We start from the raw sequence: 22,602 nt of genomic DNA, 5'->3' as shown, positions 1-22,602 counted from the left end.
TTTTTATTTATGATTTAAATGATCATGTAAATGTTTAAAAATAATTTTAAAATCATAAAAATTAAATATAATCAAACTTTTATATTTTTAACCATTATTTCTTTAAATATTATTTAAAAATTAAATAAAACTTTTTTTTTTAAATTAAAAAAATTACAAAATTAACAAACACATAAAACTTAAAATCTAATTCCTACAAAATCAATTAATAATAAAAATCCTATATAACCGTGTGAATACAAAATAATTAAACATCAACACTTAAAATTAAATTAAATACAAAATTAAATTCCAAACCTATCTGAGAACACTAATATCCCATTCTTCTCCCCTTTCTCTTCTGCGATTCAGGGGGTCAACTTCTTCTCCCTCATCACCTTTTGAGAACCAGGGGTGCGAACCAGGGAATCATCGTTCTTCACCCTCATCAGCGTCGACCTGTGAACACCCCCATCGTCATCGTCTTCTTCCTCCTCACCAACAACAGCCCTATTTCACCACATCTCATCCCCTTTTTCCTCTTTTCTCAACAACTTGCAAACCAGGGGCTTTTTGCTTTCATCTTCTTTATTTCTCTCATTGTGCCCAAATCATAGGAAGACCCTAAATCATTCATTGAGGTTTGTAGTTTGTGCTCTGGGTTTGAGTTTTTATTTACGTATTTTTGGAGGTTTTGGCTTGGGCGTAGACTTAATAGACATTTGCTCTTAATCTACTAGGTTCAAGAGTTTCATAATCGGAGTTTTGGCTTAGATCTGATCTACTTGGTTCAAGAGTTTCAAAATCGGGCTTTTGGCTTAGATCTGATTGTTTGGTTTGCATTTTGTTTGTAATATTTAGTTTTGATTTCAAATCCTATTTTTTTTTTGTTCTTGGCAAATAACGGGTTTGTTTATGTTAAATGGATGCATTAAAATTTTTTTATATAGTTTATGAATCTTTTGGGTAGAAGAATTTGGATTTGTTTTGGTTTAATATTTGAAAATATAATTCACTTTTGATTTTAGTTTGCTCAAAATCTGTATTTAATTTGTTTAATTGGTTTCAATTAGGGCTGAACATCGAGCGGGTTTACCGGGTTTCAGGTTGGCGGGTTTCGGGTTCAAAAAATTGAAACCGAACTCGGACCTGAATAGGGCATGGGTTGGCGGGTTGGCGGGTTGGCGGGTCACAGGTTGGCGGGTTTCGGTTGGTCGGGTTTAGCGGGTTGGCGGGTTGACCTGGTCAACTCAGTCAACTCGGTCAACTCTTTAAAAAAAATTAATTTTTTATTCAAATAATTATTTTTTTTATTATTTTTTTATTTATGAAATTAAGCATATATAATATAACAATTTGTTCATAGTATCTACTATTGAAGAAAAAATACATTAATCAATCCAACCAACAAACAAACAACCTATTTATCAAAGATTCAAATCAAACTTCATATTCATGTTCATGAATCATGATAAAAGTGAAAACTAAAATATTTCAAAATATATCCATATCCAATATCCATAGTCCATGAAAATCTAAAGTCCATATTATATATATATATATAAAAAGAGTAATAAAAGAAGTATATATATAATATATTTATAAACCAGGTTGGCGGGTGGGTTCCCGGCTTCAACCCGAAACCCGGTACCCCTAAAATCTCAACCCGCCAACCCACCCGAAGGGTACCGGGTTGAACCCAACCCGCCCGAAACTTTTTTAAAATTTTTTTTTGCGGGTTCACCAATTCGGGTTCGGGCGGGTTGCTCGGGTTCGGGTCAAACCCGTTCAAAATGTTCAGCCCTAGTTTCAATTCTTGAGTTTTAGTTTGTTTTTCAATTCAAAGAAAAAAAAAATGAAAAGAAATCAAGGTAAAAAAATAAAAAAAAAATAATTATATATATATATTTTTTATTATTTTCTTATAATTTAAAAATTATTTTTAAATATTTGTATAATTATTTAAATAATAAATACAAATTTAATGACATGGACCAATGACTAAGTGACACGTGAATACTGACTTGACATTTAACGGCTAGGTATTTACGGAAGTTCCAAAACCCTAACAGAAGGTATTTTTACCGCAAAAACAAAGACGGGTATTTAACTGCAACTCAAAGTTACACTTACGTATTTTCGCCACAAATTACTCTTATATTTATGTCTCAATTTTTTGGAATTAATTCCCACCTTATCTTATATAACTTGTTTATGTGGTATTATGTGTTATTTGATTTTACTCACTTTGTTGTGAAACAAGTGCTGTTTTTAATTTATATTTCAGTCTTTCAGGAACTCATATCCTCTCTATTTTTTAATTATAATTAATTTTTAAGTTATTATATATTATTTGTTTTTACTCATTTTATTGTGCAACCAATTCTATTTTAGTTTATATATGAGACATCTAACTCTGGTGACGATAGAAACTTCGATGACATTTTCGACGACAGTGACAACTTTAATAAATTTTTTGGTGACTTTTTCGATGACTATGATTTGTCCGTCAACTTTTCTGGTGACAATGACTTTTCCGACACTAGTGTCTGCTCCAGTAACTTTTCTGACGATATTTCCTATTAAAATTTTTACCAACTTTATTTATGGTCTATTATTTGGTTCCTTATATTATAATCTGTGTTTATTTTTATTTCCATATTTTTTTACATTATTTAATTATGTTACATAAAAGTACATTTTATTATTTTTTCTCATATTTATGAAAAAGAAACTCCTTTAAACTAATCAATCACTATAATATATTTTAGGGATTTTATTATTTACGTACAACTAGAGTAAATTAATAATTAGGGTCAATGATAATAACACATATCAATATAATTATACTATTGTTACAAAAGATACCAACGAAAATTTAAGTTTTTATGTTTAAATGTGACCCAACAACCACTTGAGGCTAGCTCAAGTGGCTATAGGTAGGTGTGTGTGTGTTGGAAGTCCTGAGTTCTAGTCCCAAGTAAAACATGGTTGTAATATATAAACGCTTAAATAAAAAAAAAAACAAAAAATGTGACCCTACAAAATAATTCCCTCATAATAAACATTAAAATTTATGTTAGTATTCTAATTTGTTCCAAAATTACCCCTGACATTTGAAACATCCTCCATTTCTCTATCTTTCTTTTTCTCTTAAACCCTCTCTCATTCTCTCGCACTTGAAGCTCCCCCAACCAGAGAGACACCACCACAAAACTTGTAGTCGCCACCACCATTGCAGTTCACGAAACTCGCCGCCCCTCTGATTCTCTCCTTCTCTCGCACTCGAAGCCCCATTCCCCATTCCTGACCAACAAAACCCCTTCACCACGTGACCCAAACCCCAAACCCCATTTGCGGACCAGTCACCGTCGATTCCATGACAGTCCACACATACTAAGATTTTTCCTCATTTACACCGCCACGTGAAGTCACCCGCTCGCCTCCACTGTCACCTCCAAAGTCGGCGACAAGTAAGGTAAGGTCTTATTTTTATTTTTTGAGTTTTTAATTTGGTAGGTTATTTACAAACAATTTTAAGGCTATAGAACAATTTTATGTGATTGTTTTTAGTGTGATGTGTATGATTTTCGGTTCAATTCTTGAGTTTCTAGGTGTGTTTGGGATAGCTTTTAAGAGAGCTAGAAGTACTTTTTTGAAAAGCTATGATCCAAAATGTGTGTGTTAAAATTACAAAAATATATTTTTTTAAGAATTTAAGCAAAAATTTCAACTTTTTCCTAAATTTGGCTAACACCAACTTTGGAAATTAATTAGTAGGAGTGTCAATGGAGCGGGTCGGATCTAATCCGCCTATGATCTTACCTGATTCGAATCATGTAATGATCCGCCCCGTCCCGATAGATCAGTTAACCGGATCGGATCTGTAACGCCCACATTTGAAAATTTACTAAACTAAAAAAAAGCTAATTATATTATACTGTAATTATTTAACCATATAGGTCAGGATCCCGAGTTATAAAACATAGTTAAAAATTACATTTACTATTACAAAATCCATTAACCTTTTTCTTTTTTACAAACGACGTGCATTAACAAAAAGCAACTCAAAATATTGAAAGACCGAAACCCTCCAGGTTGCACTGCCGCGGTATGTACAATCACTGCCGAGCTCCAGCTCACTGTTTCTCTAGCTTAGCTTTTCCTTTACCGAAACAAGGTATCAAACTGATGAGTCAATAGACTCAGTAAGATATGCAATACATATATAGGCAATGCTAGATCGGCTTTATGCTTAAGCCACCCTGAGCTCAACAACTGAGCTCACCAAATGGTTAAGCACGTTCTTAAGGGAAGTACGACCATTGTACCAAATGCACTAAAATACCAACCTTGTACTCGTGTTGGTAGAGCCATTATTGTACTCCTGGGAGTCACTAAGTGTTGTACCACATGCACGACGTACCCCCTGGTACTCGTGTTGGTAACACCGTAACCACACTGATATCGTACACCATACTAACACCCTTAAAATCACAAACATATTAGTGTTAGTAGTGCAAACATCCACAACGAGCATCCATTCACATATATGTAATATTTATGCTATCTTACCTCGTTCCGTGCTCGAGTGTACCGGTTAGCCTGAGTGGAAACGCAACTCGACGCTTTATAGGGCCCTAAACCATAATATTCAAAATTCGATGAGAGACACGCTAAAACACTTATCGGGGATTTAAAATTGAAATTAAGGATAACCCTATCGATAAATAGGATGCTAATACCCTAAACAACACAAAAAGGGGGAAAACTAGGGTTCTGGAAAATGGTCCAACCGGCAGACCGGTTCCCAACCAGAAGCCAGGTTCCTGGGTACCAACCGGTCGACCAGTTCAAATGGTTCCCCAAAACCGGTCGACCGGTTCTGTGCTGGGAACCCAAAAATTTCTCCTCACAACTCAATTCAAATCCAAACTTCCCAATTACTTCCAGTACACCTATTTACACTCCCCAGTAAGCCCAAAACAAGCAATAAAACTCAGCCAGCCATTCTACAAATGAAAACACCATTAAAGCTCCAACTTAAGCTCATAAGCTCTACCTTAACTCAAACCTTAAAACAATCACTTCACTAAGCTTAATTCTGCAAGAAAATTCTCCATCTAACATCAGAAAATAGATTCAAACAACCCGAAAGCAAACAGCCACACAATCCCCAATATTATGCATATAATCAACTTTAAGCTAGGAAAACCCTAAGAAGAAAAGAGCAAAACTTCATAGCTTAGCTCAACATCAAACCCTCCTAAAATCTTCAGAATTCAATTGAGAACAAAAGGATTTCTTGGCTGGTTCCCTTAGTTGGTCGAAGGAAAGAGAGAGAGGAAATGCTTGATGGTGAAAAGAGTAGAGTTCTCTAGGTTTTCTTTTCCTTTTTCTTTTGTTTTATTTTAAATAGATGAAAAGAAATCAGATTATTTGATATATATATAATCTCATAAAAGACAAAGGACATTACTAACAATTGAAATACCAATTCAAGCCTAGTCAAAAGTCAAATGCTAAAAGAAAGCCAAGGGTAGTTTGGTTATTTCCTAAATCCCGCTAAATTCTCGTGTAACACCCTAACTAACAAAGGCGTATTACGTGATTTTTAAACATGCTGTGCAGCTCGTTGCTAATCAACGAGGTTTATGGAAAACGTGATTAATTAAAATTTTTGCTTTTTAATTAAACTTATAAAATAACATTACAAAAGACTCGGGATCCCGATTACAAAATCATTTACAAAAGAGTTAACTGTTTATACAAAATAATTGTCGCCTAGCGACTAGTTACAAAAATAGCCTTGCTGTCCCGAGGATCGTACGGTTCAGGCCTAACCGCCCCGACATGTACAATCTTCATAAGCTCGTTCACGGTCCATCAACTTTAGCCTTGCCTTTACCTACACATAAACGTAGATCTGTGAGTCGACAGACTCAGTAAGAAAAGCATAATAATATTCATACATAATCCCGGTCATGATCAGATGCCCATACCCCTGATCATAACCCTAACTGCCGTGTCCAACACGATACTGAGTCCCCCTAACTGCCGTGTCCAACACGATACTGAGTTCTGAACGTTCATAGGGACGGTACTATTGACAAGTAACGACGATCGGTCCGAACCGGCCATACTCCGCCGTCCGGTCATACTCGCACCGTACCGACGTGTTACAATATCTTCCTGATCGGTCGAATCGGTCATACTCCGGCTGCTGGTCATACTCCAGCCTGTACCGACGGGATACGTCAATAGTACGAAACCACCAACCTAAGTGTCAGCCTGATCGGTCGAACCGGTCATACTCCGGTTGCTGGTCATACTCCAGCCTGTACCGACGTGACAGGGTTGGATGGCTCGAAGCCAACATACATAACTAATGTAATCTAACAGGCTTCCTACATGCACGCTAAACATGTAATCTACATATGCATACTGTTATACTAATCTTACCTGTATTCCAAATTCAGGTGTCTTGGTCAACCCGATCGGAACTTATCTCGCGCGCGGACATGTGCTCCTAAACCATAAAAATCTCAACACTATAAGTGACACGCTAAATCACTTCCCGGGGACTTAAACTAGGAACTAAAAGTTTTCCTATCGATAAAAAGCATGGCAATACCCCCAAAAACATAAAAACGAGGAAAACTAGGGTCCCTGAATTTTCCCCAACCGGTAGACCGGTTGCCCAACCGGATTCTGGTTCTGGGAAATTCAGAACCCCATCCGGAATTCCGGATGCACAACCGGAATTTCGGTTCCTCGCAGGCAGCAAACTCAAAATTTCATATCTTGCTCAAATCAACTCCAAATCAATTCAAACCTTCCAGACCTACTCCATATAACCCCTAGAACATTTCTAAGGCAACAAAACTACCCAGATTGCACATAATCAAAAATCACCATTGAAGTTCAAGCTTTGAGTTCTAAACTCAAACTTGAGCAAACCTAGCTAACATGCAATCAAACCAGCTTGAATCTACTAAATCATGCATAATAAAGCCTCTGAAAACAACTACAAACATCCACAACATCACAGCAACAGATTATAACCAACTCTCTTTGAAAACCATAGTTTTAGCATAAAAATTCATAACTTTGCTCAACCTAACTATCATGCTTCACAACATCTCAAATTAACTCAAATAAACAAACTTTAAACCTCAGAAATCAACAACAAACACAGCAGCAACAACCTCAAAAATCATGCATGCATTACACTAAATTCATCAAAATTCAACAATTTTTAAAGAAGAAAGGAAGAGGAGCTAACCTAGCTTGAAGAATACTTAGATTGGAAGAGAAATGGCTTGAAAATCAAAGGAAGAATCCAGCTCCTTGCACACACACACCCAGCCGAGAGAGAGAGGAAAAGAGAGAGTGGTTTTTGGAAATTTTTTTCTATTTTTGACTAAGTGTTGATATTTTGAAAAATGAATTAAAAGCTACTTAACATATATCAATTCCATTTCAGCCAACACTTAACTAAATAAACATTTATTTTCAATTAATAAAATCACTAAAAGACAAAATATCATTGGGGCAAAAAGACCATTTTGCCCCTCCACTCAAAAATAACATAAATAACACTAAAGGGGTATTTTTGGGAAATTCTAAATTCCCGACCATTCCCGACATTCCCAATGTCTAATAAACCGTCCCAAACTACTAACATACTAAGTTGTGATTTCTACTGAGCCAAATACCGAGTTCCAAAATACCGGGCACCGGAATTCAAAATTATGCAAACTACTACATGACATAAAAATGCATCTCTGAATTCAATAATAACAGTATAATAAATTATTTAAATAGCTATAAATAATTTCATAATTAAACGTGATTAACTGCTAATTTCCAAATTAAACTAAGCGGTCTTTACAACTATCCCCCCTTAAAAGGATTTCGTCCCCGAAATCTAACCTGAATAACTCTGGATATTGAGCTCTCATATCTGACTCTAGCTCCCAGGTGGCTTCCTCCACCTTGCTGTTTCTCCAGAGAACCTTGACCAATGCTATGGTCTTATTCCGAAGGACTTTATCCTTTCTATCCAGGATCTGCACTGGCTGTTCTTCATAAGTCATGTCTGGCTGCAGCTCAAGGCTCTCATAACTGAGTATATGAGAGGGATCTTAAACGTATTTTCTCAACATCGAGACATGGAATACGTTGTGAACTGCTGATAAATCTGGATGCAATGCTAACCGGTATGCCACTTGACCTATCTTCTCGAGAATCTCGAAAGGTCCTATAAATCTAGGGCATAACTTGCCTCTTTTCCCGAAACGTTTGATCCCCTTCATCGGAGATACCCGTAAAAACACATGGTCCCCTACTTGGAACACAACATCTCTGCGTTTCGGATCTGCGTAACTCTTCTGTCTACTCTGTGAGGCAAGCATTCTAGCTTTTATCTTCTCTATTGCCTCATTGGTCCGCTGCACTGACTCTGGACCTAGGTATTTCCTCTCCCCTGTCTCATCCCAGTGGATGGGAGATCTACACTTCCTACCGTATAACAGTTCATAGGGAGCCATCCCTATCGTACTCTGATAACTGTTGTTGTAAGAAAATTCTATCAACGGTAGATACTTATTCCATGAGCCTTCAAAATCCATAACACAGGCTCGCAACATGTCCTCCAATATCTGAATTGTCCTTTCGGACTGACCATCTGTCTGAGGATGGAATGCTGTACTGAATTTCAGCTTTGTACCCATTGCTCGTTGCAAACTTTGCCAAAATTTGGAGGTGAACTTCGGATCCCTGTCCGAAACTATAGACTTCGGTACCCCGTGAAGTCTTACGATCTCTCTGACATATAACTCTGCCAACTGATCCACTGTAAATGTTGATCTAACCGGCAGAAAATGAGCAGATTTCGTGAATCGATCCACCACTACCCAGATGGAATCAAACAAACCCGTGGTCCTAGGTAACCCGACCACAAAATCCATCGTGATATCCTCCCACTTCCACTCTGGTAGGGTTAGAGGCTGCAACAACCCTACTGGTCTCTGATGTTCAGCCTTAATCTGCTGACAAGTGAGGCATCTCGATACGAATTCTACCAAATTCTTCTTCATACCGCTCCACCAGAAGTACGGTTTCAAATCTTGGTACATCTTAGTGGTGCCGGGATGCAGAGAATACGGGGTAGAATGAGCCTCCTCAAAGATCTCATTCCTAAGTTCCACACTATTCGGAACACAAACCCTAGCTTTATACAAAAGCATCCCACTGTCTGACACTGAAAAGTCCTTGGCTTGACCAGCCAACACCTCATCTCTGATCTTGACTAACTCTGGATCCGTCATCTGAGCGACTTTTATTCTTTCCAACAGATCAGATTGCAGCGTTAAGTTGTGAAGCTGGCCCACCACAAACTCAATGCTGGATCTAACCATATCCTCTGCTAGCTGAGGTGATATCTGAACCATACTAGCTACTTGCCCGGGACCCTTTCTGCTCAGGGCATCGGCCACTACATTGGCCTTTCCGGGGTGATAGAAGATCTCACAGTCGTAATCTTTCACTAATTCCAACCAACGCCTTTGTCTCATATTCAAATCCTTCTGAGTAAAGAAATACTTGAGACTTTTATGGTCGGTATAGATCTCACACTTTTCCCCGTAAAGGTAATGCCGCCAAATCTTCAATGCAAAAACCATCGCGGCCAACTCTAGGTCATGAGTCGGGTATCGCTGTTCATAATCCTTTAACTGACGGGAGGCATAAGCGATAACCCGATCGGCTTGCATCAACACACACCCCAGACCCTGTCTGGATGCATCACAGTAAACTACAAACTTTTCATTGTCTGAAGGCAAAGCTAGCACTGGAGCGGTAATCAACCTCTGCTTCAGCTCCTGAAAACTAGCTTCGCACTTGTCTGACCAAATAAATCGCTGATTCTTCTTTGTAAGTTCGGTTAGGGGCATTGAAATTTTAGAGAACCCTTCCACGAACCTACGGTAGTACCCAGCTAAACCCAAGAAGCTTCTGATCTCTGTCACTGTCTTCGGTCTCGACCAATCCCTGACGGATTTAATCTTCCCGGGATCCACCTTGATCCCATCTTTGCTCACAATGTGCCCTAGGAAGGACACCTGAGATAGCCAGAATTCACATTTCTTGAACTTGGCATAAAGCTTGTGTTCTCGAAGCCATTGCAGTACCATCTGAAGATGTTATTCATGCTCCTCTTCTGATTGAGAGTACACGAGGATGTCGTCGATAAACACAATCACACAGATATCGAGGAAATCCTTGAATACTCTATTCATCAAGTCCATGAATGCTGCAGGAGCATTGGTTAGTCCGAATGACATAACCAGAAATTCGTAATGTCCATACCTAGTGCGGAAAGCCGTCTTCGGAATGTCCTCCTCTCGGATTCTCAACTGATGATAACCCGAACGGAGATCAATCTTAGAGAAGACCGTCTTTCCCTGAAGCTGATCGAACAAATCATCGATCCTAGGTAATGGATATTTATTCTTCACCGTCAGCTTGTTCAATTCTCTGTAGTCGATGCACATCCTCATAGATCCATCTTTCTTCTTGACGAATAAAACCGGGGCTCCCCAGGGTGACACACTGGGCCGAATAAACCCTATGTCAAGCAATCCTTGGAGCTGAATCTTTAATTCCTTAAGTTCAGCTGGAGCCATTCTATACGGGGCTTTGGAAACCGGTTCCACCCCTGGTGCCAAATCTATCACGAAGTCAATCTCCCGCTGAGGTGGTAACCCTGGAAGTTCTTCGGGAAAAACATCCAAAAATTCCCGAACCACCTTGATGTCCTCTGGCCGAGCCGAGGCCCGGCCGAGTGGTGTCCACCACCACGGCCAGAAACCCTAAACAACTGCCATGCAATAAATCTCTAGCTGACATGGCTGAAATCACCGGGATCCGAGATCCCTGAACTGAACCAACAAACACAAATGGTTCTTCACTTTCCGGTTGGAAGATCACCATCTTCCTTTTACAATCAATTCTCGCCGAATATTTAGATAGGAAATCCATTCCTAAAATAATATCAAACTCTACTAAACTCATCTCTATCAAATCAGCACTTAACTCTCTACCATCTATCCTGATCGGCATAGACCTAATCCACCTGTTGGAGATAACCAACTCTCCGCCAGGTAATAGGGTTCCAAACCCTGATTCATAACTTTCGTACGGTCTATCCAATTTACTAAAGACTCTGGCTGCCACATAAGAATGTGTAGCCCCAGAATCAAACATCACTGAGTAAAGCGAGTTATTAATAGAAAGCTGACCTGTCACAACTGATGGGCTGGCATCTGCATCAGCCTGAGTGATGGCGAACACCCTGGCTGGAGTGGGTATCGCCGGAGCTCTCGGTGCCTCTGAGCGGAGCTGGGGACAGTCCCTCTTGAAGTGTCCGGGCATGCCACAGTGAAAGCATCCCTGACCTTTGCACTCACCCCGATGGTGCCTTTTGCAGCTAGGGCACTCGGGATAAGAGAATCGGGTCTCGGTATCACCAGGACGACTGCCTTTATTGTGGTTCCCCCCGAACCTCTTGTTCTGGCTCGAGCCACCGGATGCAGTGGGTGCTATCTTCCTTTGATCAATGGCCGAACCACTACTCCCCCTGCTAAAGCCTGATGCAGGAGGGGTAGGAGCCCCGCCACTCGCCGGAGTACTAGCTGACTCCGACAAACACCCAACTGCGCCCTCAGCTCGCAGTGCCTTCTCCACCATCTGAGCTTAGGTGGTGTTGTCGTCCGTGGTGATCATCAAATCATGTTTGATCTTCGCATTCAACCCATCCAGGTACTTCTCTTTCTTGCTGAAATCGGTCGGCACAATTCCCGAGGCTAACCTCGCCAACCGGTCAAACTGAGTAGTATACTCAGTCACGCTCATGTTCTCACGCTGGGTCAGGTGAGCGAACTCTTTCCTCTTGGCGCTTCTGACCGCCTCATTATAGTACTTGGCGTTGAAGAGTTCCTGAACCCTTTCCCAGGTCATGGTGGTGACATCGTGAATCTGAGACACCATGTCCCACCAGACCAGAGCGTCCTCCTAGAACTGGAAAGTGGCACACACAACTCTATCATTACCGGTGACACCCATGAAGTTCAGAATCTTGGTGATCACCGTCAGCCACTGTTCGACCTTCATCACGTTTGGACCTCCCAGAAAAACCGGAGGTGCCTTCTTCCAGAACCGCTCATACAAAGGTTCCAATCTATTGGCCGCCACCACTATCTCGGCCTGGGCAGCAGGGGCAAGTGCCACTGGAACTACGGGCACTGGAACTGCAGGAGCACCCTGCTGTCTCAACCTCTGAATCTCGAGGTCTTGCTCTTCTATCCGGGCTTGCGTCTCAGCATACCGAACCTCTCAATTCTGGGCTCCCTAATCGGCTGGGGGAGCCTGGGCAGCCTGTGGCGGGTTCTCATCACCCCGACCACGAGCCCTGCCTCGAGGACCTCTACCTCGGCCCCTAACTGGCGGGGGAAACTGAGCTCCCTGACCTTGATTCAACCCCACTGAGTTGCCCTGACTCCTGGTAGTTCGCCTGGCGTCCATCTAGTTAGAACCGCCTGCGAAACCAAGAGTTGGCATATCAGGTCGTATTCAAGGAGAGCTTACTAATGCCGCTTAATTTGGAAATTAAAAAAAACGAAACATGCGCCTATTCTACTATCAGGCTACTAACATGCTTCCTAACAGGCTTTTCTTATTCATAAATAAATAATCAAACTACTAAAGCAATAAAGGCTTACTGAACCGTGAAACGAGCTAACTGCTGATGATGATTGTACATGTCGTGACGATCTTCGGAAGACAACCTGGCGGCTCTGATACCAAATTGTAACACCCTAACTAACAAAGGCGTATTACGTGATTTTTAAACATGTTGTGCAGCTCGTTGCTAATCAACGAGGTTTATGGAAAACGTGATTAATTAAAATTTTTGCTTTTTAATTAGACTTATAAAATAACATTACAAAAGACTCGGGATCCCGATTACAAAATCATTTACAAAGAGTTAACTGTTTATACAAAATAATTGTCGCCTAGCGACTAGTTACAAAAATAGCCTTGCTGTCCCGAGGATCGTACGCTCCAGGCCTAACCGCCCCGACATGTACAATCTTCATAAGCTCGTTCACGGTCCATCAGCTTTAGCCTTGCCTTTACCTACACATAAACGTAGATCTGTGAGTCGACAGACTCAGTAAGAAAAGCATAATAATATTCATACATAATCCCGGTCATGATCAGATGCCCATACCCCTGATCATAACCCTAACTGTCGTGTCCAACACGATACTGAGTCCCCCTAACTGCCGTGTCCAACACGGTACTGAGTTCTGAACGTTCATAGGGACGGTACTATTGACAAGTAACAGCCTGATCGGTCGAACCGGTCATACTCCGGCTGCTGGTCATACTCCAGCCTGTACCGACGTGTTACAATATCCGCCTGATCGGTCGAACCGGTCATACTCCGGCTGCTGGTCATACTCCAGCCTGTATCGACGGGATACATCAATAGTACGGAACCACCAACCTAAGTGTCAGCCTGATCGGTCGAACTGGTCATACTCCGGCTGCTGGTCATACTCCAGCCTGTACCGACGTGACAGGGTTGGATGGCTCGAAGCCAACATACATAACTAATGTAATCTAACAGGCTTCCTACATGCACGCTAAACATGTAATCTACATATGCCTACTGTTATACTAACCTTACCTGGATTCCAAATTCAGGTGTGCCGGTCAACCTGACTGGAACTTATCTGCGCGGCGGATTACAGGCTCCTAAACCATAAAAATCACAACACTATAAGTGACACGCTAAATCACTTCCCGGGGACTTAAACTAGGAACTAAAAGTTTCCCTATCGATAAAAAGCATGGCAATACCCCCAAAAACATAAAAACGAGGAAAACTAGGGTCCCTGAATTTTCCCCAACCGGTAGACCGGTTGCCCAACCGGAATTCCGGTTCTGGGAAATTCAGAACCCCATCCGGAATTTCGGATGCACAACCGGAATTTCGGTTCCTCGCAGGCAGCAAACTCAAAATTTCATATCTTGCTCAAATCAACTCCAAATCAATTCAAACCTTCCAGACCTACTCCATATAACCCCTAGAACATTTCTAAGGCAACAAAACTACCCAGATTGCACATAATCAAAAATCACCATTGAAGCTCAAGCTTTGAGTTCTAAACTCAAACTTGAGCAAACCTAGCTAACATGCAATCAAACCAGCTTGAATCTACTAAATCATGCATAATAAAGCCTCTGAAAACAACTACAAACATCCACAACATCACAGCAACATATTATAACCAACTCTCTTTGAAAACCATAGTTTTAGCATAAAAATTCATAACTTTGCTCAACCTAACTATCATGCTTCACAACATCTCAAATTAACTCAAATAAACAAACTTTAAACCTCAGAAATCAACAACAAACACAACAGCAACAACCTCAAAAATCATGCATGCATTACACTAAATTCATCAAAATTCAACAATTTTTAAAGAAGAAAGGAAGAGGAGCTAACCTAGCTTGAAGAATACTTAGATTAGAAGAGAAATGGCTTGAAAATCAAAGGAAGAATCCAGCTCCTTGCACACACACACCCAGCCGAGAGAGAGAGAGGAAAAGAGAGAGTGGTTTTTGGAAATTTTTTTCTATTTTTGACTAAGTGTTGATATTTTGAAAAATGAATTAAAAGCTACTTAACATATATCAATTCCATTTCAGCCAACACTTAACTAAATAAACATTTATTTTCAATTAATAAAATCACTAAAAGACAAAATATCATTGGGGCAAAAAGACCATTTTGCCCCTCCACTCAAAAATAACATAAATAACACTGGTATTTTTGGGAAATTCTAAATTCCCGACCATTCCCGACATTCCCAATGTCTAATAAACCGTCCCAAACTACTAACATACTAAGTTGTGATTTCTACTGAGCCAAACACCGAGTTCCAAAATACCGGGCACCGGAATGCAAAATTATGCAAACTACTACATGACATAAAAATGCATCTCTGAATTCAATAATAACAGTATAATAAATTATTTAAATAGCTATGAATAATTTCAAAATTAAACGTGATTAACTGCTAATTTCCAAATTAAACTAAGCGGTCTTTACATCTCGACACTTCCAAAGTCTAACTACAACACCCCAACATTAAAATAATTCTATACCATAAAGAAAACGTGACTCTCTACTGGCCCAACGTCTCTTTCCACTGCTTCCAAACACATTACAGAGCAACGGGAAATTCATACAAAATAGCATAATTAATTATATCAAACTCAAATAACTGTCCACGATATGCATATTATAAATAATATTTAATCTCATAAATAAACCCTAGTTATTTATTAATCCAAAGTGTTAAGCATAAGCGGTCTTTATAATTAACCCTCGTTAATAGGATTTCGTACTCGAAATCTAACCTGGATAACTCTGGATATTGAATCCTTATGTCAGACTCCAATTCCCAAGTGGCATCTTCTACTTTACTATTCCTCCAAAGCATTTTAACCAACGCTATGGTTTTGCTTTGAAGGACCTTCTCTTTCCTATCCAGAATTTGTATTGGTTGTTCATCATAAGGCAGGTCCGCTTGTAACTCCAATGCCTCATAACTCATGATATGCATTGGATTAGAAACGTACTTCCTCAACATGGAGACATGGAATACATTATGCACAGCTGACAATGATGGAGGTAAGGCTAAGCGGTAAGCAACCTGTCCAACCTTCTCAAGAATTCCAAAAGGTCCTATAAATCTAGGACTTAGCTTACCTTTCTTCCCAAAGCGTCGGATTCCTTTCATTGGTGACACATGCAGGAAGACATGATCACCTGGCTGGAATGCAACATCTCAGCGCTTGGGGTCTGCATAACTTTTCTGCTTGCTTTGAGAAGCAAGCATTCGAGCTTTAATCTTGTTTATTGCCTCATTTGTCTTTTGGACCAACTCAGGGCCTAGATATTTTCGTTCACCTATTTCGTCCCAATGGATTGGGGAGCGACATTTCCTGCCATAGAGCAGCTCATAAGGATGTTGGGTTTTATGCCCTAAATAAAACTCATTTCAATATAATAAGATTTACTTATTAATATAGATCAGAAATAACATTTAATATTGCATGGTTCACATGATTTATTTCATGATTATATGTACATAATGTATGAATTCATCTGAAACCCTTTTCACATACTTGATCCTGTTTATTGTGTTGTCAACATATTGGAAAGTAAACATGACTATGTGAATAAAGTTTCCTAGATTTATCAGACACAGGGTTTTACTGATATGATAATCTACAACAGAGTTTACTTGAATTTGGAGAAATGCTATGTTCTTTCAAGAGCACTTGTTAAAGTAAAGCTCAGGTTGGATGCATGGAGTATGCATCGGAAGGGACCGATATTGAACTTTGACTTAGATTTATTAAACTTACCGTAATATCTATTCAAGTCAATATCGCCTAGTTGATCCTAGATCAAATGATCTCAATCCTGTTATGATTAGGCTCAATCTCAAGAGGCTATTCGTGTTCTTTGATTTGTTAGTTAAGCCTACTTTTAGGTCAGGGTGATACGTACATTTTGGGAACACGGTAGTGCAATTGAGTGGGAGCGCTAACATAAACATGGAATCTATAGCTTCTATCTGGCGAATAGAGTAAGTAAAGGATGATCTCCTTCGAGCTTGACCAAACGAAAATAAATGGTGGAGTACTCATTTCACATAAGCTGAAATATCATTTATACGGGGTTAAGTGTTTTAAGGATAAAATACATTGTAGGGTGTAACAGTAATCTAATCCCTTTACAGTGTAGATCATTCATATAGAGGATCATTGATCAAATTAGGATTATAACAATGGATAACTAATAATGTGTCTATATGGTGGAACATATAGAGCATTCTATATACTGAGAGTGCAATTCTAAGTTCTATGCGTGGATTCAATGAAGAATTAATAAGTCAGTGAATTTAGGTTATAAATTCTTGATTTGCTTATTGGAAGCTCGATTATATAGACCCATGGTCCCCCCACTAGTTGAGATAATATTGCTTGTAAGACTCATAGAATTTGTTTTGATTAATCAATTATAATTCTCAAATTAGACTATGTCTATTTGTGAATTTTTTACTAAGTAAGGGCGAAATTGTAAAGAAAGAGTTTTAGGGGCATATTTGTTAATTATGATACTTTGTATGGTTAAATTAATAAATACGATAAATGACAATATTATTTAATAATTATTTATAGTTATTGAATAGTTAGAATTGGCATTTAAATGGTTGAATTTGAAAATTGGCGTTTTTGAGAAAATCAGACGCAAAAATGATAAAACTGCAAAATTGCAAAAAGTGAGGCCCAAATCGACATTGCTTAGGGCCGGCCACTTTTATAGGGTGTTTCATCTGATATTTTCATTATTTTAATGCCAAATAATTCAAACCTAACCCTAGTGGAATGCTATAAATAGATAGTGAAGGCTTCAGGAAATTTACACTTAACTTTCTACTTTTTCCTTCAGAGAAAAACCTGAGCCTTCTCTCTCTATACCTAGCCGCCACCTTCTTCTCTCGCTTCTTCCTTGAGATTTCGAAACACTTAGTGATTAGAGTAGTGCCCACACACAGCAAGTGATACCTCAATCATAGTGAGGAAGATCGTGAAGAAAGACATTCAACAAGAAGGAGTTTCAGCACTAAAGAAGGAGAGAAAGAGATCCAGGTTCAGATATTGATAATGCTCTGCTACAGAAAGGAATCAAGGGCTAGATATCTGAATGGAAGGAGTCATTTAATTCCGCTGCACCCAATGTAAGGTTTCTAATACTTTATATGTGTTTATTTCATAATCGTTTTAGAAGTTCATATTTAGGGTGTTAATCAACATACTTGTGAGTAGATCTAAGATCCTGGTAAAATAATTTCTAACAACTAGCCTCAGAGCCATGGTAATTTATTTGCTTGCAAGAAATTTGGACTTAAAACGATTTGTTTGATGTTTTGGATGGTATCATGTTGTGTTGAGTGTTATATGATGATTGATTGATGTTTGTGAATTTTCGTGAAAAATAATTGAAATTCTGTTTCTGGAATTATTTTTATTGGATAGTATGGAAAAAATTAAGCAATTTACCTTTTTACAGAACTCAATTTTGATTTAATTTGAATTAGTTATGATTTTTTGAAGTTTCGAAAATATCGGGGTGGTGTCACTACACCACGCGCGCGCGGAAATCATGCAGCCTCCCCTTGCGCCGTGTTTCCTCGCCCATCCAACCCTTAGAGCGCGCGCGGACATACTGTCCGTACAGCTCGCAATTTTTTCGTTTTTCTTCGATTTTTCATGCTTTTTCATGGATTTAACTTCCGATTTTTTGTGTAATTTTGTATTTATACATTTACTATTCCTAATTCAATTTTAATTATCATAATTAAATTAATTAATTAATATTTTTTTTTTAATTTAATTCATGATATTAGTGTAATTTAAATTTGAAAAATAGTAAATATCTATCTTTTTGCTTAATTATCTATCTTATTTTTAAATTTGATTATATCTTATCTTATTTTTAAATTTAAGGTCAGATATTAAATTTTTTAAATTAATTTTTTTTTTAAATAATTTGACCTTATTTAAATTTAAAATAAGATAACTATAATCATGTAATTTTAAATAGATGTAAGATATTTTGCTAACTTTTAAATTTTGTTATCTTATTTATTTAAATTAAATCATAAAATCTGAAAAAGATATTTATTTATCTTTTTTAATTTTTATTTATAAAATAACATTAAATTTTTAAAAGTAGTTAGCAAATTTTGAAATGATATTTAGGTTGATTGAAACCTAATTTTTCAAAATTGTAGGTTTAATTTTAAATATTATTTTATAAATTTCGAAAATATTTAAATTTTATTTTATTTTATTATTTTTCGAAAATAAATTTTTTTTATTTTATTAATTTTTCGAAATTATTTATTTAAAATTAAATAAATCCTACATCCAACTATCCAGCTAACCTTGTTGCAGGAGTATGTGTTTTAGCTTGTTTGTAAGTTTTTAAAACCTATTATTGCTTGATTGCAAATACCCATGGTTAACTTGTTGACAGATCCAATGATTTGATTTTAACTCATGGCTCCCTTGGTCAAGTAAATAATTTGTAACCGGTATATTTACAATCTTCTTTCATCTGTGTATGACCTAGCAACATGATAGGATCCATCCAAATTGTGTGCCTGTGTGTGCCTATGTGTTTAATTTTAATTATAGATGCATATAGTTTGTTGTTGCTAAATAAAATATCATAGTTCTTGATAGATTTTATTTAGGCCCATTTAGTTTTGGGCCTATTCAATTAATAACAGTTGTTCATTTTAAGGTTAAATTCCTCTCTTTTGGGCCTTGTGTGAGAGTTGGGAGCCATAGAAGTGGGTACGACATACTGAACCCAGCACCCCCTCACATGAACCACCCCAATTGTGAAGGCCCATTTGCCTGATTTGAATAACTGTACTAGGTTAATTAAATTAGTTTAACCTTATAAAATTGATTAGCAACATAATTAATTTTATTTATTTTGAAATTAATTTAAGAAAACCATAGTTTAAAGAATTTTAATTCTAAGCTAAACTATATGTATTTTCTTGTATTTAATTAAATATAGAATTATAATCATCTAGATTCTTTCTGAAGCTTAATTTAAATATTTCATTAAATATTCCTATTTAAGTTGATATTTAGTTATCTATAACTAATCAGCTTAAATCTGAATATCTTTTGGATTTAAAATTTTAAAATTAAGTTGAGGAATTTTATGAATTGGTTATTAAGATTCTTTAGATATTTTTTTAAGTTGATATTTTTTCAAATATTAACTTAAAATGGAATATTTTCAAATTAAGTGGTTACAACTTAATTTTTGATATTTAATTAAATTTCAATTTGAAAATATTTAAGTTCTAGATTTTTTCTAATACAAATTAAATTAGATATTTTTTCAAATTTTGTGGAAAAGATACTTAGTCAAATAAGATATTTTCTAGATAGTTATTTCTAGACTACTTATTATTTCTAATATTAAATAGGAAAATATTACACATTGTGAAATTAATTATTTAAATAATTAATTTTGGTACAATTTATTTTAAGTATATTTTTTCCTAGTATTAAACCAGAGATTAATAATTAAGCCTTCTCTACACTTAATTACTTATTTCTTGAATTTAATACATTTAATTAAATTGAAAATTTAATATCTAAGTTGATTTTCATCATGATACTTAAATATTTCTTTTTCATGACACTTAATTAAATAGAAAATTATTTTTAATTGAAATTTATATTTTCAACTAAATTTAAATAATTTTCAAAATATATTTTTTCTTTATTTTATTAATCAATTTTCGAAATTGCATTTCATAATGCAAGATGATTTTGAATTTATCTTGAAAAATAGATTAAAGTTGTAAATTATTTATTTTAATTTTGGACCAACTTAAATCAATGATTTTTTCATTTAATGATTAATTAAAATAAATGAAGTAAAATATATTTAATTAGAAAATGAATTAATTAGTCCATGAAAATCTAGATAGATATTATTTGTTTTTGCTTGAAGTATTTTTCTAGTGTATTTAATTAAATAGAAAATTAATATTTAAGTTGATTTTCATCATTATACTTAAATATTTGAAATTTTTCTTATGTATTTAGTTAAATAGGAAAATTATATTTTCTATTGTAAATTAATTTTATTAATTAATTTTGGGCCAACATTAAATTAGAATAATTTTTTCGAGATTTATTTTTATTTTATTTTAACATGCAATTTCGAAAATTGTATTTGTTGCCCCTGATTTTGCCCAATATACGTGGACCAACCGGACAGGGACACGTGGATCAAAACATCCTGATACATGAATTATTTGCTAAGTCTTATGAAAGAAGGCAGCATCCGGGACATGCCTCTCGGAGAAGGCATACGGAGCCCCGTATGCTCCCGGAAGCCTAATTAACATCAAAGCATCTCCGCGAGACGTCAGACTTCCCCTGAGCAGTCATTTCGCATTTAATGCTGCATGGGAGGAAACGTGTTGGGACTGCTACAGGCAATAAAGTCTGACGGCACAAACCCCAATCTGCAGCGGCGAAGTAATGATCATTTAAGTCTATTGACGGCTCCACTGTGAAGAGTCACGTCAGTCAAAAGACAATAAGGACATTCCACATAAAAGCCCTACAACACCTAGAGATTTGACCATGCATTACTCATGGGATATTCATTGGGAATGCCCATCTTTATGGATATTTACAGATACACGTGTACAATAATTCTGGGGATCACCCCACCAAAAACACTATAAATACCCCCTCAAAGCTCATTAAATGGGGTCGAAAAATCTTGGGTTGCATAAGTGCAAGAAGAGTAAATACTCACCAAGAACATTCTCTGTATTTAATACATCCATAAATAACATAGACTCGTGGACTAAGGCTCATTAACGCCCCAACCACGTAAAAATCCTTCTCTAATTTTCTTACAGTTCTCTAATCTTATATTATTTTATTGGTTGCCGAAAACCTCGGTCAACATTTTGGTGCTTTCATTGAGAGGTGAAGAAAGCTTCTGCAAATACACTTTACATTACAAAAATGGTGGAGACTAGAAGCACTCGTCAGCCTCGCCCTCTAGAGGATGCTCAAGATCCAAATGAGGAAGACGTAGCCTCAAGAGCAGCTGAGGGCTCCGAGGAAGAAGAAGGAATTCCTGATGATGACTACGAGGGAAACCTCGATGAGTATGCCTACGATGAAGGTAGCTACTCAGAGTTGGTGCTTCTAAGGAAAAAAGTTATCGATCACGAAGCTGAGATCGAAGCCCAAAAAGCACAAAACTAAAAAATGCAAGAGGTAATGCTAGCCATGCAAAAAGCCATGGAGGCGGCTGGCATCCACGTGCATCCTAAGGCAATGACTGCTGGACTTGGCAAGGAACCAAAAGAATCCTCGCCTAGCACCCAACAACAAAAGTCTAGGGAACCTAGCCCCATAAGGTATCCCGCTAAAGGGAACCAAAAGAAAAACCCTACCTCTACCCCTGGGCGAAAGAAAAAGGCGCACGATCCGCGAAAGGTCCGCAGAGGGGCAAGCTCCAAAAAGGGAGTCTTGGCCCTCAGGATCGAGAGGACTGAAAAAGCGTTTCCGTGCACTAGGAGCCCGGAGGTAGAGGAAGAAGAGGACAGAGATGTCCTCCCATTGATTGGAGAAATCAAATCAACGGGAATCAAGGTGACCTCCGGGATCACCTTGACCAAAAGAAATACGGGCCCGCGGTCTACACAGGTACGTTAAATGAAGGAATCATGGCGGAACTCGCCATACTCCGAAAAGATATCGCTCGAGTCTCCCGGAGACAGAAAGGGGACGACTCCGACTCAGACTGTGAGGACCGGGAGCCATGTGCTAAGCACATCCTGGAAGGCGAGCTCCCCAGGAATTTTAAGATGCCCGAAATGGCAGCTTATACCGGGAACTCCGATC

The 22,602-nt window shown here is 37.7% G+C and overlaps 1 protein-coding gene across 1 annotated transcript; it reads right to left on the bottom strand.

Moving 5' to 3' along the window:
• Positions 1 to 347: 347 nt before the first annotated feature.
• LOC115694832 (uncharacterized) lies at positions 348 to 15,860 on the bottom strand. Its single transcript, XM_030621928.1, has 2 exons — positions 15,478 to 15,860; positions 348 to 489 (listed from the first exon to the last, which is right to left on the bottom strand). The coding sequence occupies exons 1-2, from the start codon at positions 15,858 to 15,860 to the stop codon at positions 348 to 350; spliced, it is 525 nt and encodes a 174-aa protein (XP_030477788.1).
• Positions 15,861 to 22,602: the final 6,742 nt, after the last annotated feature.

The sequence above is a fragment of the Cannabis sativa genome, chromosome X (assembly GCF_029168945.1).
Source record: "Cannabis sativa cultivar Pink pepper isolate KNU-18-1 chromosome X, ASM2916894v1, whole genome shotgun sequence".
NCBI lineage: Eukaryota > Viridiplantae > Streptophyta > Magnoliopsida > Rosales > Cannabaceae > Cannabis > Cannabis sativa.
The sequence above is the reverse complement of the archived record's forward strand: the minus strand, read 5'-3'. Positions and strand labels throughout refer to the sequence as shown.

Coding starts and splice junctions, on each gene's coding strand:
- LOC115694832 (XM_030621928.1), bottom strand. CDS start 15,860: ATGAAAGGAATCCGACGCTTTGGGAAGAAAGGTAAGCTAAGTCCTAGA. Junction 490..15,477: donor CAATATCCAGAGTTATCCAG/GTTAGATTTCGA, acceptor GTGGTGAAATAG/GGCTGTTGTTGGTGAGGAGG.